The sequence below is a fragment of the Prenolepis imparis genome, unplaced genomic scaffold, assembly GCF_030444845.1.
Source record: "Prenolepis imparis isolate NDT839.2.m4 unplaced genomic scaffold, iyPreImpa1.0 SCAF_2, whole genome shotgun sequence".
NCBI lineage: Eukaryota > Metazoa > Arthropoda > Insecta > Hymenoptera > Formicidae > Prenolepis > Prenolepis imparis.
In genome coordinates, this window is record NW_028141160.1 from 14839827 (window position 1) to 14854262 (window position 14436).

The 14436-nt window shown below is 31.2% G+C and overlaps 1 protein-coding gene across 3 annotated transcripts; it reads left to right on the forward strand.

Annotated features, from left to right (window-relative positions):
• The first annotated feature begins 396 nt into the window (after nt 1–396).
• On the forward strand, nt 397–12971 carry LOC145948866 (uncharacterized). Of its 3 annotated transcripts, XM_083058414.1 has the most exons (16): nt 397–1145; nt 1692–1895; nt 1968–2265; nt 2369–2715; nt 2795–3380; nt 3465–3673; nt 3769–3906; nt 3993–4140; nt 4219–4423; nt 4506–4729; nt 4824–5219; nt 5293–7195; nt 7262–7752; nt 7978–9551; nt 9642–9918; nt 10000–12970. In XM_083058414.1, exons 1-16 carry the CDS (start codon nt 1045–1047, stop codon nt 10711–10713), a joined length of 7815 nt encoding a protein of 2604 aa, XP_082914540.1. In that variant the 5' UTR covers nt 397–1044; the 3' UTR covers nt 10714–12970. The 3 variants fall into 3 exon arrangements, with proteins under 3 accessions (XP_082914540.1, XP_082914539.1, XP_082914537.1); XM_083058413.1 differs by having other exon boundaries at nt 5293–7752; nt 10006–12971; XM_083058411.1 differs by having other exon boundaries at nt 5293–7752.
• The last annotated feature ends 1465 nt before the right edge of the window (nt 12972–14436 follow it).

Below are 14436 nucleotides of genomic sequence, written 5' to 3' on the forward strand. Positions count from 1 at the left end.
TATTGTTGAACAGGTGATTTTTTTTTCTATAGTCATTTCAAAACATTATTCTCATGTAATTTCTGTTAAATATAATTTGATGGTCTATTTTTATGTAAATTAAATAATTTTTCGAATATTCAGATTCAAAAGATTCCGTTGACGTCTTCAACCAAGATGTTCATCGTATGACGAGTCTAATTAAATAAAATTTAACAAAAAACAAAAATGTAAGTAATCATTTTTCTGTATTTTATATATTTCAAGTCAGATATGTTAACATTTCTCAAGTATCTAAATGTAATCTTTATAAGATACAGATAATTCAATAATTTCGCGATGGTAGAGATAAAAAGAACACCAATATGACATCTTTCTTTTGTAATAATCATGTCCAATTTTTTATTCCACGTATAGAATGACGGATTGCGGCGCACAATTGCGGGCTTATCATTCTCTCGCTTTTTATTCCCGCTAAAATGAGAACGCTGACCGAAGGAGGAGACATATGTATGTAATGAATTTACAAGAACACGAGCGCCTTTGTAAACTCTGGCTGGCGCGCGAAGCTGATCGGCGTGCGGCAAAACAAATGCGAGAGTTTATTTTTGTTTATCGGCGAGCTGCGACAAAACTGCGAAAAGAAGATATAAGATCCGGGAAGGAAGAGGACGACGCGTTCGAGGGGTAAATACGAGAGAAGCGCAACATCGTCCGGACGGATCGCGCAAACGTGCCATTTGCGCAATTTGCGACGCGGAAGAGGGTTCGCGATCCTCTCTCTCTCTCTCTCTCTCTCTCTCTTCTCTTTCCTCTTTCTGCCTCTCTCTCTTTCTTGCGGAACGTAACGGTGGTGAGCTTCGTCGATCGTGTTGTCGGACATATTCATCCCGGGCGCAAAAGTTTTTCCAACAACCCGGGACGAGAGTTTCGGCGCATATTTGAAACGATAAAGAGCAAGGAAGAGGAAGAGGAAGAACGAGTTGTGCCGGTTCTCCGGGCTCGAGATGAACAGTGATCGGTAATCGTCGCGAGATAAGATAGGAAGGCAGAAGACGCGACGAGATGGCCACAATCACGAGCACGACCTTCGCGAGGATTATGAAGACGTTGCGGGAGAACAACAATGGCAAGGAAAAGCGCGAAGTTTTAACCTACATCTCCAGGTAAACTGTCACGAGTCTCTCGCTTTCGTGAAATCTTTTGCTCGGCATGACGAAACGAAGAGAGACGAGATATCGTGACCACTTAATGTCAATTTATTTATTTCACAAAGCGGATCACGCTGTGTTTATAGAGAATTCGAAAACTCCTTTGTGAAATAAATTAATGTCATTAGAAGAATTATTAGATATTAAGTCTCCTCTGTTTTTTACATTCTACATTTATAATAATACTCGAGATTTAAAAACAAAGAAAAGAAAAAAATTATAAAAAAGATTGAATCCAAATATATAATTATACGATCAAAATTCATGATTTCAAATATTAGTATTATATTACATTTATTCAGAAAGGATTGAGCAAGTTAAGCAAAATTATGTAAATGGAGCAATGATATTGTAAAGAGATATATATTTATAATATACATTGTTCAATGTATACAGCTTTATTATTCAATAAAGACATTGCATTTGCATCTGTGATAAAAATGTTTTCTAATACTTTGTAAAAAAATGATCATTAACATTAACATTAACGTTACATTGCAGTCAAGCTAAAAAATTAGAATCAAGTGGTGCTATTAAAGAAGAACGCTACAAGGATTTGTGCAGGGTGGTCATTGAAACATTTACAAAACATGAAGGAAGTTTGCAAAACGAGGCATTGACTGCACTTAATGCCATTGTAAAAGAATTTAAAGCACATCCTTTACATATTTTTGAATCAATGTTACAAACGGATAAAAGGACAAGGTTTGTTAAATTTATGTTGTAATTAATATTTATACTCTAGAGATTTTAACAAGACTCTTTGATTGATTGTAGATTAAAAATACTTAAGTTACTGGACATGATGGAGGATGACAATGCTATTTCTGCAGCTGCCAATGATGCACAAGCTTTAAGTTTTTTTAAAGATTGTATGAATAATGTGGATCCTCATTTAATGGAATGGTTAACACCAACAGCATGCGTAGATAATTTGCAAATGATGACGAAGGTTGAACACCAATCCTTATCGGATGAACAAAAACTAGATGAAGATACAAACAATTATGCGCTTATTCTTTTGAGAAGATTGTACAGATTGGCTGCCATAACATTTGATCAAAATGTTCAGAGGGTATAAATATATGCACAATTGTATTATAAATAATTTTTTAAATTATGATTAGAAAAAATATATACTTATATATATATATATATATATTTTTTTTTTTTTTTAGTTTGATACATTACTAATGGATAAGATTATAATATTGGCCTACTTGGGACATAAACGACAGCGTGGTTCTGCTTTGAAAGTTTTGCAACAAGCTGTTGCAACTAACTCGTCATTACGTATTCGTAAAGATTACCCTGACCTATGGACACAGTATAAGACCAATTTACAATCTGTGTATTGTAAACGTATGTTGCTGTTGGTAACAGCATGTGATCCAGATTGGACTATTCAATGGAATACTACTATCCAGTTTCTTGGTACTGATCTTCATCGTGGTGCTAGCCTTATAAATAATTTGCTGAGCGTTGAGGAAAAAGCTTTCAAGTCTACTGATCCTATTATACGCAGGTAAGATTACTACAATTCTGTAATTAAATTGATTCTTATTATATATAAAAAAACTAATAGATTTGTTATTGTATTGCAGACAAGCTTTCCTCTCATGGAAGTTGTTGATTGACAATTTTGCTTTAGATCATCAAGAACTCGCCACTGCTAGAAGAATAAAGTTACTTTGTATTCCATTAAACACCAAGAACAGTAAAACCGAATTAATTGCACTAACAAAATTAGAAGTTTGGTGGCACTTAATTGTTAAATTGTATAAAGATATTGCAAAATTTGCTACTCCTGTTATCACGCAATTTCTAAACTATTGTTTTGGACCACTTGGAGATACACCACTGCTTTCTTCCAAATTTGACGTTGTTGCCTCTCCAGGCAAAAGATTTTTTAGAACAAAAGTGGTTGCTGTAGATGCCTTGTGTCAGTTGGTTGTTACAAAGGAAGATCTCTCTCCAGTTTGCGCTCCAATGTTAGAAGAAAGACTTCCTCACGCTATATCTGATGAGATGTTTCAAGAATGTTCTAAGAGCATTATACACAGTGTAGGAGAAGCCCTACTTATTCTCGGTCAACTTACAGATCAAGAAATGAAAAATCGTTTTCAGCTCGGTAAAACATTATGGACAAATTTGATGAATTACATAAAGAATATAAAACTTGAAATAAAGGTTATTAACAAACATTTAATTTTTCTATTTTTTATAACATGAAATATTTGTGTATTTTAGCAAATGTGTTATATGCCTTTACAGGACCATCTGTATAAAGATGTGATACTAGTCATAACTGAATTGGGAAACCATATAGATAAGATTATGGTAAAGGATATGATTTTCAATGTAATTTTGCCAGATGTTCAGCACATCATTGAAAAAACTGAATTTCATGATAACGCATTGCCAGAATTGGTATTAAAACTTTTATCACCTCCAATACTTGATGAAGTGCCAAAATATATCTTGTATGTATAAACTAAACTTGTTAGGGTCATATTCATACTTTATAGTATTTTATTTATATATATATATTATATAATCTATTATTTCTATATTACAGGGATTATAATAGCGATGCAATCAAGTGCCTTCTGGAACGATGTTTAAGCCCAGAATTTACATATTCCTCAGGTGTGCTTGGATTTCTGGAAACAATAATAGAAAATCTGAAATCAGTGATTGACGTACATGAAGATATGTAAGTTAAAATATATAATTTTAATTGTAATATATTTGCATAATTAATATTTTTAATTAATATTTATAATAAATAATGTATTACAGAACAGCTTACATCGAATTATGGTCTATAATAGCACAGATATTAACAAAATATTTAATGAATTGTGAAGCTAATGAAAATGAATATAAAACTGTCAAATTAGTTTTATCACTTCCACTTCAGTATATATGTCTGGAAAATCTTGAGCAGGTTTATAATATATAATTTTATATAAACATTTTTATTACTACATATTTGCAATAGTCTTATACATTAATAATTTTGCAGATAAAAAATGAAACAAAGGTATGGAAAGCTTTATACAAACAATTCGAGTTGCAATCAGATTCGAGTGAAGTAAAGCCAAATGAAATCTTACTGAATACTGCAAATATGATGCGGGAGTGTTTAAATACAAATAAAAATTGTTGTTCTTTTATTGTAAATTGCTTAGATGTTTTATTGAGCACTCTCGATTATGAAACCTTAATAAGTATGTGTGATCAATTATTATATTTTACATGAAATAATGCTTAGAATATTGTAATACTTACTCTACATAATTCATGTTTTAGCTCGAGATGAAATTCCATCCATTATACAACTTATACAAGATGTTATAATAACTTCGCTTAATAATGCACAAAATCTTAATTCTGAAATGGCTTTGAAAACGTTATCAGCTATGCTTATCACTGTATATGGGCACAGTCCACAAAAAGTAATATCGTATCTGCATAGTTGTAAATCAGTGATCAAACTTATACTTGCGTCGCAAATAAAGGCACTTTTTAAAGAAGTATGATATCAACATTGTTTTTTATAAAGCACTTGTTTTGATTTTGCATTGTTATCTATCTATTCTCTTTATATTAACAAACTTTTGTTTATAGGTTGCAAACATGTGGGAGTATATAATTAGTATTTTTAAAGGACTTAACAAACGATTGAATGATGAACTTTTATCGTCGTTTAAAGAAATAATTATAATTGCATTGAATCATCCTAACCCAGACTTAAAAGCTTTGACAGAATCTATTTTTGAAGTTAAAGATTGCTTGGATAGTACTGCTAAGTGCATTTTAAATGAAATAGAAGAAACAATAAAGAAATCTCATTCAAAATCTGATAACGCTACAAAGAAAAAAGCAGAAGCAGGACAAACAAAAGAGATACATACAGCTGGGAGTTTCTTGAATAGAAAATCTGCTAATACAAAATCAGTATCCAGTAAGCCAGCAGAAAAGAATGATAAAAATACGCTTATACTACCTGAACCTGATTCGCAAGTAAATAATATATTTGTTATTTCATTTTATACATTATTTTTATATGCTTGTCTATATTCTAATTTATTTGTAGGATTATGTGTTTATAAAAACAGATTTGAAATTTGATGTTAATCGTTTGACTGAGCATCAAAAAGAAAGTTTAAAGAGGAAAAGAGAAGATATACCGGCACTGTATAATGATCTTTCTCAATCGTCCTCACAAAACTCTCAAAACTTACAACAATGGTTTGACATTAAAATCAAACATATTAACGAAACAGATAAAATCAATGATAAAAAGAGCGACTCTATAACTCAAAAACTTATCGATAATGACGCCAACAAGGAAAATAAGATCATGCAATCAAAGTCTTCTAACATGATGGATAAAGTAGTTGATACCCATAGTAGCGAATTGGATGGAAATATTGGAGAAAATATCGCTGATGCTACACAAAATGAAGGTTCAATGAAAGAAGTTGAGAAAGTGAATTCTAATGAAAAACAAGAAGAAAATATAGATACATCGAAACAAACAAATTCAGCTTCACATACAGCATCTTTCAATGAACAAGACACTGCATCGGAAATGAACGAGAAAATGGATGCTGCAACTACAATAGCATCTGTTTCAAAAAAATTAAATTTTGAATCACGAGAGGAATTTCCTGAAGATAAAATGCAAGAACGACAATCCTCTCCGTCGATGTTAGATAGTATGAAACGACGACATCGTAATAGCATAACAAAGTTAAATTCGTCATTAAAAAACGATGAAGTTGTTGAAAGTCAAAAAGATTCAAATGCGACAAATGTACAAAGAACATTGAGAATAAAGACGGTTCAGGAGAAACCTGGTACAAATGATAAACAAAAGTCAGACGATGATACTGAGATTAAAGAAAATTCTAATGAAATTAGAAAAGGTGTTAAGCGTAAATTATCGGATACTGACTCGGACACGGACGGAATACAACGTCGAAAGCGACAAGATTCTAATGACGACAATGGTGAAACCTCACGTAGTGGTAACTCATCGGACATGGATAAAAACAATGTGAACAAGAAACGTGTGAAAAATGAAATGACTCGTTTAAAAATTGACATGGTATTTGATTGCCATGCGGTTAATCGTCGTCGAGTCAAACATTTGGATGAAGGAGAAAAAGAAACATCGACACAAGAAATTGATGCAGGAAAGAAACATGGATTAAGGAGGTTTGGGACACCTGACAATAAGAGTTTTAAACTGAAGCCTTCAGATCCGAAATTTGTAGAAGGATCAAGAAGATTTTCAAAAACACAGGAGAAGAGTACGAAAGATGCAGATGACACGGATCAAGTAGTATTTAAAAGACGAGGTAGAAGAAGTACCAGACAGGAGTTTAATAAGAATGATTTAGACGTTAATAAAGATATAAAAAAATCCAGTAATACTATTGACAAGGTACCTGAATCGAAAAATTTGAACACAGATTTGACAGACGTAGTTCCAACGTGCAGCCAAGTAATAGAAGATGTTACAATTAATAAAGCTCAAGATGAGAGGCCCGATGCAAATAATTCTGAAATCAGTTTGGATGTAGAATCCTTAGAACAACCAAGCGAACAGAATCAAGATGAAGTTGAAGATTTTGTAGAAAGTTCACAAATTCCTAATGTCGATGTAAAATTAGATAAAATATGTGGCGAGAAACAGTGTTTCATTAAAATTAATAAAATAGAGAATGCTCCTGTTAAAACTTCTGATGCGATTATGGAAAAAAATTATGTACCTGAATCTATCCCCATGGATTGTGACGATAATACTGTACCTGATCCATGTGAACAATCGGATGAAGCTAATCCTAACAATAATACAGAAATAAACAATGAAGGAAATAAAGATAAAGATAGTATAAGTAAAGACTCGATTCAGGAAACTAATAGTTCTAATACAAAAATTATAGTTCCAGAAGGTCAAAAGACAGTCGATAATTCGGTCAAGTCTACAAGTATGACAAATATTTCTTCGCCGAAAAGCAGTATTAAAGCGTTGTCTAAACTTAAACCATTCACAGGACGTGCTGCTCATATGCTGGGTTTAGTTACAAAGCAAGCGCAACTCGAAGGTGACAATCCGGCTATTGTAATAGAAGATGAATCATCTATAAAAAAATTAAAATCCAAGGATGTAGAGAATGATATGAGTAAAAAGACTTCGATAATTAAAGAGATCGATAAAATAGGCGGACCTTCCGGCAGTCGACAAGAAAAAATTTTCAGTAACATGAAGTCGGCCGACTATTGTGCATTTACTACGTTGAAAAACGATGGCGAGAAACTTTCATTTAAACTGGACAAGAATACATCAGACTATTTATCAATGGAAACTTCAGGTGACAAAGAAAACGAAGGAAATGCATCTTCGTGTGAAAAAGATGATCTACCAATATTAGAATGGTCAAGTGCTAATCCACCTTCATTAACCGCATCACCGAGTGCTAGTATTCTTAAACGTCAACGATCGAATGTACCAGAAGCAGATCTAGACTCTTCAACTCCTAACAAGGTATTTTCTGCAATTTAATTTATATTATTATATGTATGCAGTATTTGAAAAACACATCTCTAAATTAAGAATTATATTTTTGATGTTATCATAAATCTTTTTTACATATTTGTGTATCAATTGTCTCTTATATTTTAATAAATTTCTCTTTTACTAAATTCTCTTTCTTCTCTCTCTCATATACATATATTTATAAAATATATTTAAATGTGTTTTTTATTACAGCGAAAACGAGTGAGCTTTGCAGATCCACCAGTATCAAAAGAAATGGGTTATGAAGTAGCTAATACAGAATTTCCACCAAAAACTAACAAATATTTTATAACACGCAGTCCTGTATCAAGAAAGGATTCTCCAGTTAGATTCAAACAGAGCAAGATTAAACTTGTACCATTTGATACAGAAAAACTAACTAACGAGTCTCAAAATGAAAGTGATACTGAAGCTGTTTTAGAAGCCGAAAATGAGTCTCTAATAAAAATATCTGACACATATTCTGAAGTTATGGATGTAGATAGATCAGTATCTAGCGATTTTTCAGAAAATGATAACGTCGAAGCAAATATCCATGCGAGAATTAAGATCGACGAAGAATTAGGAATAGCGCAGGAAATTGAAATAATAGCGAATTCATTTGCCGCGGAAAATCAACAGGCTTTATCTTCTGAAGATCCGAAAAATCTTGTCGACACTGCGTCGGCGAACTGTGTCGGAACAGAAGATACCGAAACGCAACAGGATATCTTTGACGGAATGGATATAACAAATAATATTGCATCAATCAAGATTAGTAACGATGAAGTTAATACGTCCGTACAAAATAATTCGGCAGATTCTATTAAACTAAACGTGATCAATGATTCTGTGATAGCGGCTTTATCTACCAAAGATGACAATACGAATACAAGTATGGAAGACACTGTAGATCTTCAAAATATCACCGAATTGAATTCCACTGTAAATACAGACGAGGTATTCTGCGGAAAACTGATACGTACCAGTACAGAGGCGACGGAAAACGTAATGGAACAAGATACTTTACCGGTAACGGATTCCTTATTTGCGAGTTTACCGTTAACTCAAGAATCTACTCAAAATCAGGAGGCACAGAATAATAATGTGGAACCTGATCCCGAGTTTCTGGAATCTAGGCTGCCTATTTATCCAAAATTATCATCATGCACGATACCTATCGACATTATCGTTGAACGATTGACTTATCCTCTTTGGAAAAAGAATCTATGTAGATATCTTGCGAATAGAAGTTTGCGTACAATCGGTGATCTCGCCCAATTATCGGAACGCGAAATTAGCAGAATACCCGTGAAAGGTGTACCAAAGACTATATTCGTGAAGAAAGTGTTAGAACATTTTGAAAGCACGTGTATGCTGCAAGCAGAATCCTCCGATTCGAAGTTGAATGTTAAGATGATACAATCGCCTATCACAGCGACGGATAAAACATCAAATGCCGCTCCTGATGTCGAAATGGAATCCGTGACAGTCGAGAATGAATCCTTAAGTAGCGCGTCGCTTAACCGATCTACCGGAAATGAATCCAATAACTTTCAAAGAGAGAAGTCGCCTACGGAATGCTTGGATAAAACAGAATCTATCACCAGCGACATGGATATTTCATCGGAACCTTCTAAAAATTCCGATCTATCAGTATTTGATATTTATACAAAAAACAAGCAGACAAGTGTGAAAGAACCAACCGCTGTTGAAGGTTCGCCTAAAATATCTACAGATAATATTGAATCCGTGCCAATTGCCTCATCGTCCTCCGAAAACGTAATGTACGTAATTTTCTATGTTTTTATATAAAATATAAAAAAATCTATATATACTCATATAATTTATATAATGGTTTTTATTATATTTTTTAGCACTAGGAATAAAGTATCATTTTCAAGTGCTAGCATGGACACAACGAAAAGCCGTGCTAAATCTTCAAATGTATACGACGAACTTCTCATTACACATTCCTCCGTTGGTACTAGTACCGAGGAAATTGGTTACGCAACGCCAAATGTTCAAAAAGTCACGAGATCTGTTGAGTCTCAAATGGCGCTTGAGGAATTACTGGATGAAATTGATGTAAATCTTGTATTGGAAAGCGCAGTCAGAAGATGCACTCCCGAGGCAATTCTTTTGCAATACAAGGTAAATTTTGTTTAACTTATACTGATATTATATCGATTACACCGTTGTTATCAGATAAATTAGCAGAAAATTATTTTTTAGATAAAGATGGCACATTTGAAAGAGACAGAACTGGTGAAGGAAACTATTAGGATGCTCGGTTTGGAAAATAAACAGCAAGTCAGTGATGCATCGTTAAAAGCAGCCTGCCGTGCATGTGGCGTCAACAAGGTCCTCCTTAGGTTGCCCGACATCTTCAGTTACGATAAACAGTTTTTTGATAAGGTGCTTAAGGTATATAGTAAAAAACTTAGTATAGCAGAGTCTCTGAATGTTTTCGATTTTAACAAAGTGAAAAGCGCGATCTGTCAAAAATGTACGTCGTCCGAACTCATTGAGATGCTTTCGGAGAAATTGAAACAGGAAGACCAAGACGGTATCAAGCAACCTATGACAGAACTGTCCAGTTTGGACGCTATGCTACAAAGATTACCGATGGACGTGATCATTAGTCATACTGTAGCGAACGAGGAGCTTCTTCCAGCCCCTGTAGTTCTGGACATAGCTTTGCAAAACAATAGTTCGGAAAATATCGCACAAGCGTTAAAGCAATCTTCTACTTTGGCTCGAAGCGTCCTGGACAAATTGTGGACGTCTCAGTTTACTATCTCGCATATCGAGAGTGAGGAAGTATCCAAAGAGAGTTTGCTTAATATTTTTAACAGCGTGTGTTCTAAACTGACCGCGAAAGAACTGCTAGACGCGTATCACGAAGCTATGGCAAACAAACTCATCATAAAGAAAGAAAATGAATAAATCGGATTTATAGAGTTCTAGGTTCACTATTAAATAATATGACTGATGTTTATAGAAATATTGATGCGTCTCATAGAAATCGCTATTCTCTCACTTTACTTATTTCTTATTTCTATACAGTTCATAATTTGACTCTATAATTATAACAGTCATGAACGTTTTCATTTGCGTCACATAATTAATGATAACTTTTTCATTATCTTTGTTTTATAGCTGTTACCATTGATATTTTAATCGTTTTATCTGTAAGTATTCAGCAAGTTTATTAAATGATATATTTGTCATGATGTAAAACATTTGCGCGTTAAAAGTTACATTAATCCTCGCAATATCAGATCATATTTTGTCGCATATATTATATAGCGACGGGAGTTTATATTGTTATGCCTTTCAAGCAAAACTGATTTGTTTGTATAGAATTAATAATTGTATAAAAGAGAAATGACGCAAATGTTTTCTTAAAACAAAGAAAATTTTACTTTTTTTTAAACACAAATTAACAAAAGATAATAATCAATATTTTCTTTTACACTTGTTATTCAACCCTTCTTCCTTTTCTCTTTTTCTCTTACTCTTTTTTTTTTTTTTACATTTTATGCAAATTACTGCCTAATATGTTTTCACATAGGTGTATCCTTCCTATTGACTTTAAATTATTTTTTTGGATTTATTATCTTATTTATAATATATATTTTTCAAGCTTGGTAAATTTCGTATTTTTTGTTTATACAATTGATATCTTTTTCTCTGTCTTTTTTTCTAAAATCAAAATAATTTAACTAGTATATCTTTTAAGTATATTTCTAAACAATAAAGTTTTTCTCTTTCAAAAGTTTGAATTATATAAAAGTAAAAATTATATTAATAAATGATGAGCGCAAAATACATTTTTGTTGGTATTGCGAAGGTTAAAAATACAATTATTCTTTTATCAATTATGCCATATTACAACTTGTATATATTTGCATATTGAAGAAAGATTTCTCGCTACTTTAGTTTTAGAGATCTAGAGATCTACTTTAGTTTTAAAGTATACTAAAGTTGACAAAAAAATGAACTGTAGAATTTTAAGTTTTTTGCATTTTTGAGTTTGGTTGATTTACATATAGTCATAGTTAAAAATTTTTGCACAGTTTGTGCTTTCACATTACTCAACTTTCAAAGTTTTTATTCCACAGTCATTTCGTACAATTAATAACGACAGCAGTGTTACATTTGTTAATTTGTGGAAGTTGATAGAAATTTATTTTTTCATATTTTTATTAAATTATTAAAAATGGAAGCAAATTTTGAATGATATCGTATTATTAATGATATTAAATTATATCGTGTTACATTGTTCCTAAGCAAATATAGCATTGCAATTGCCGTTTTTAGAAATAAGTATTCTATTAACTAAACGCAAACAATTATCAATAATTATTTATTTCTTTGAACAACAAATTTTTTCTATTTATGAAATATATGTTGCACATATATAAATTTATACAGATCTTTGTATACCGTGATCATCTAACAATTAAACATTTCCTTTATTTTTTTGTAATATAGATATGTATTTTACAATAGAAGAGAAAAGGTGAAACAGAGGAGTAAATCTTGGTTAATAAATTTTTTTTTTCAGGCTCGCAGTTTTTTTTGACGACTAATATGTTTCAACATTACTATATTGACGCAATTTATGTTTACCTTTGCATTAGACAGTTACTTGATTCGTATATATAATCTATATCTTTTCAGCATACAATATAGGTGACTAGGTGACGATCAGCTAATCAATTTTTTAAGAGTCTAAATATGTATTATTGTAAATATACATGTATATCACTGACACATTGATGGACGATCAATATATATTCACTGATTAATATGCTTTCTATGTATCATTTTTATTATACCTAATGCATCTATATGAATACAGTTATTTTTAGGAATGAATATAAAGAATTAAAAAATCAAAATACGAAAACTGGCAAATACATATTATGGTAATTTATATATGCGCAAGGACATGTATCGATAAAGTGAAATATATTGATTAATCTTTTCGTGCGAAAATATGAAATGATGGAATCCTGTAGTTTTAGTCATGCCTGTGATTAATACATGCAAATCTAATTAATCATTATAATGATTGTATAATCGTATAGGTTAATATAAAGAACGACAATGAATATCCTGTAACTTCTTCGATTTTCCTTATGATATAGATCATTGAAAATTTTATGCATACGTAGAGAATGTAAATGTCTCTTATAGTAATAAAATGATATTTTATACGAACGATAAACCAGAAAAGTTAACTTGACTTAATTTTTCTTTGTAGCATCTGTTTAAGATATTTCTCTCTTTTCTCAGCATATTTCAATATACATGTGGTTATTTAATCTAATTTTATTATAAAACCAGAGAATGTGTGTGTTGAAACGAAAATATAGGACAAGCTTGATTTTCTATATTTTATCAGTATATATATTATATCAATAACATATTCTTTTGACAATGCGATTTTGTGGATTATATCATTTTACGTTTCGTATTTATCATTTTTTTTAAATATAAATAAATGTTAGAAAAGAGAAATAAACAATAAGTGCACAAGGAAAAGATACAAAGTTGCTTTGTGAAATAAAATATAAATTAATTTATATATTTTTCAATATAATGTAAATTCAAACAATATTTTATTAACAATTATTTGTTAATGTATACAGATTTTCATAACTTAATTGATATTGTATTGATTTTTTATATATAGAACATGGATTTTCTATTATCGTAACAAAGTTTATCAGTTCGTATTTTATATATGTTGATTCTGCGAACATTATAATTTTTCAAATTGTGCAATTTTCTTCTATTTTTAGAATCGTGTCGAGAGAGAAAGGTGATTGAGCCTACTATTTGCTTCCTGTTTACTTCGCATTCGGAATATCGATCTTACAATATTCGCAGTGACAAATATATATGGTTAATTATAGCTGAAATTCTAGATTCCCAAAAGGCTCTGTATCAAAATACGATCCTACGGACGTCATAAGACTATATGATATCTTGGTTCTTATTGCAAGTCCCATGGTTCACCACGATTGACGGTGTCATGAGAATTTCTATTCGTATTTTATTTTTTATTCTGTCCCTCTGAGCAAACTCGTAAAGATACATTTTTATTTAAAGATTATGTCAGCGAATATTATAATTATGTAGAGAAGTAGTTATTCAAATTTTTCTATTTTTAAATTGACTAATTAAATTTCAGCCAATATTGTGGGATAATATCGGAAAAAACTCTTATCGTTATTAATATTTTTATGCAGGGCAATATTTATTGTTGGAATAAATATTGTATACAAAAGTTTATTAGCCAGCTTAATAAATGCTATAATAATAGTGATAATGATGTCATTCTTAAGAAACTATATATATATATATATATATATATATATATATATATATAATTTGACTATAATTTATTACATTTATCTATTTCACGTTTTGTTTCAATATTTGTATAACTTTGTAAAGTATTTTTAACCAAACTGTATACTATATATACTTTTACCAAACTATATACTATATATATTATATTAGTATACAGGGTATCTCGGAGTTTATTCGACAGAAGCATATATTACTAACGAAAATAAGAAAAAATAATACATTTATAGTTTGGTTAAAAATACTTTACAAAGTTATAAACAAATATTGAAACAAAACGTGAAA

Bases quoted from the DNA above. Each gene is read 5' to 3' on its own strand.
- LOC145948866 (XM_083058411.1), top strand. From the start codon at position 1,045: ATGGCCACAATCACGAGCACGACCTTCGCGAGGATTATGAAGACGTTG. The intron at 3,674-3,768 runs GTATGTATAAAC...TCTATATTACAG, and splicing joins GAAGTGCCAAAATATATCTT to GGATTATAATAGCGATGCAA. The intron at 9,919-9,999 runs GTAAATTTTGTT...ATTATTTTTTAG, and splicing joins CAATTCTTTTGCAATACAAG to ATAAAGATGGCACATTTGAA.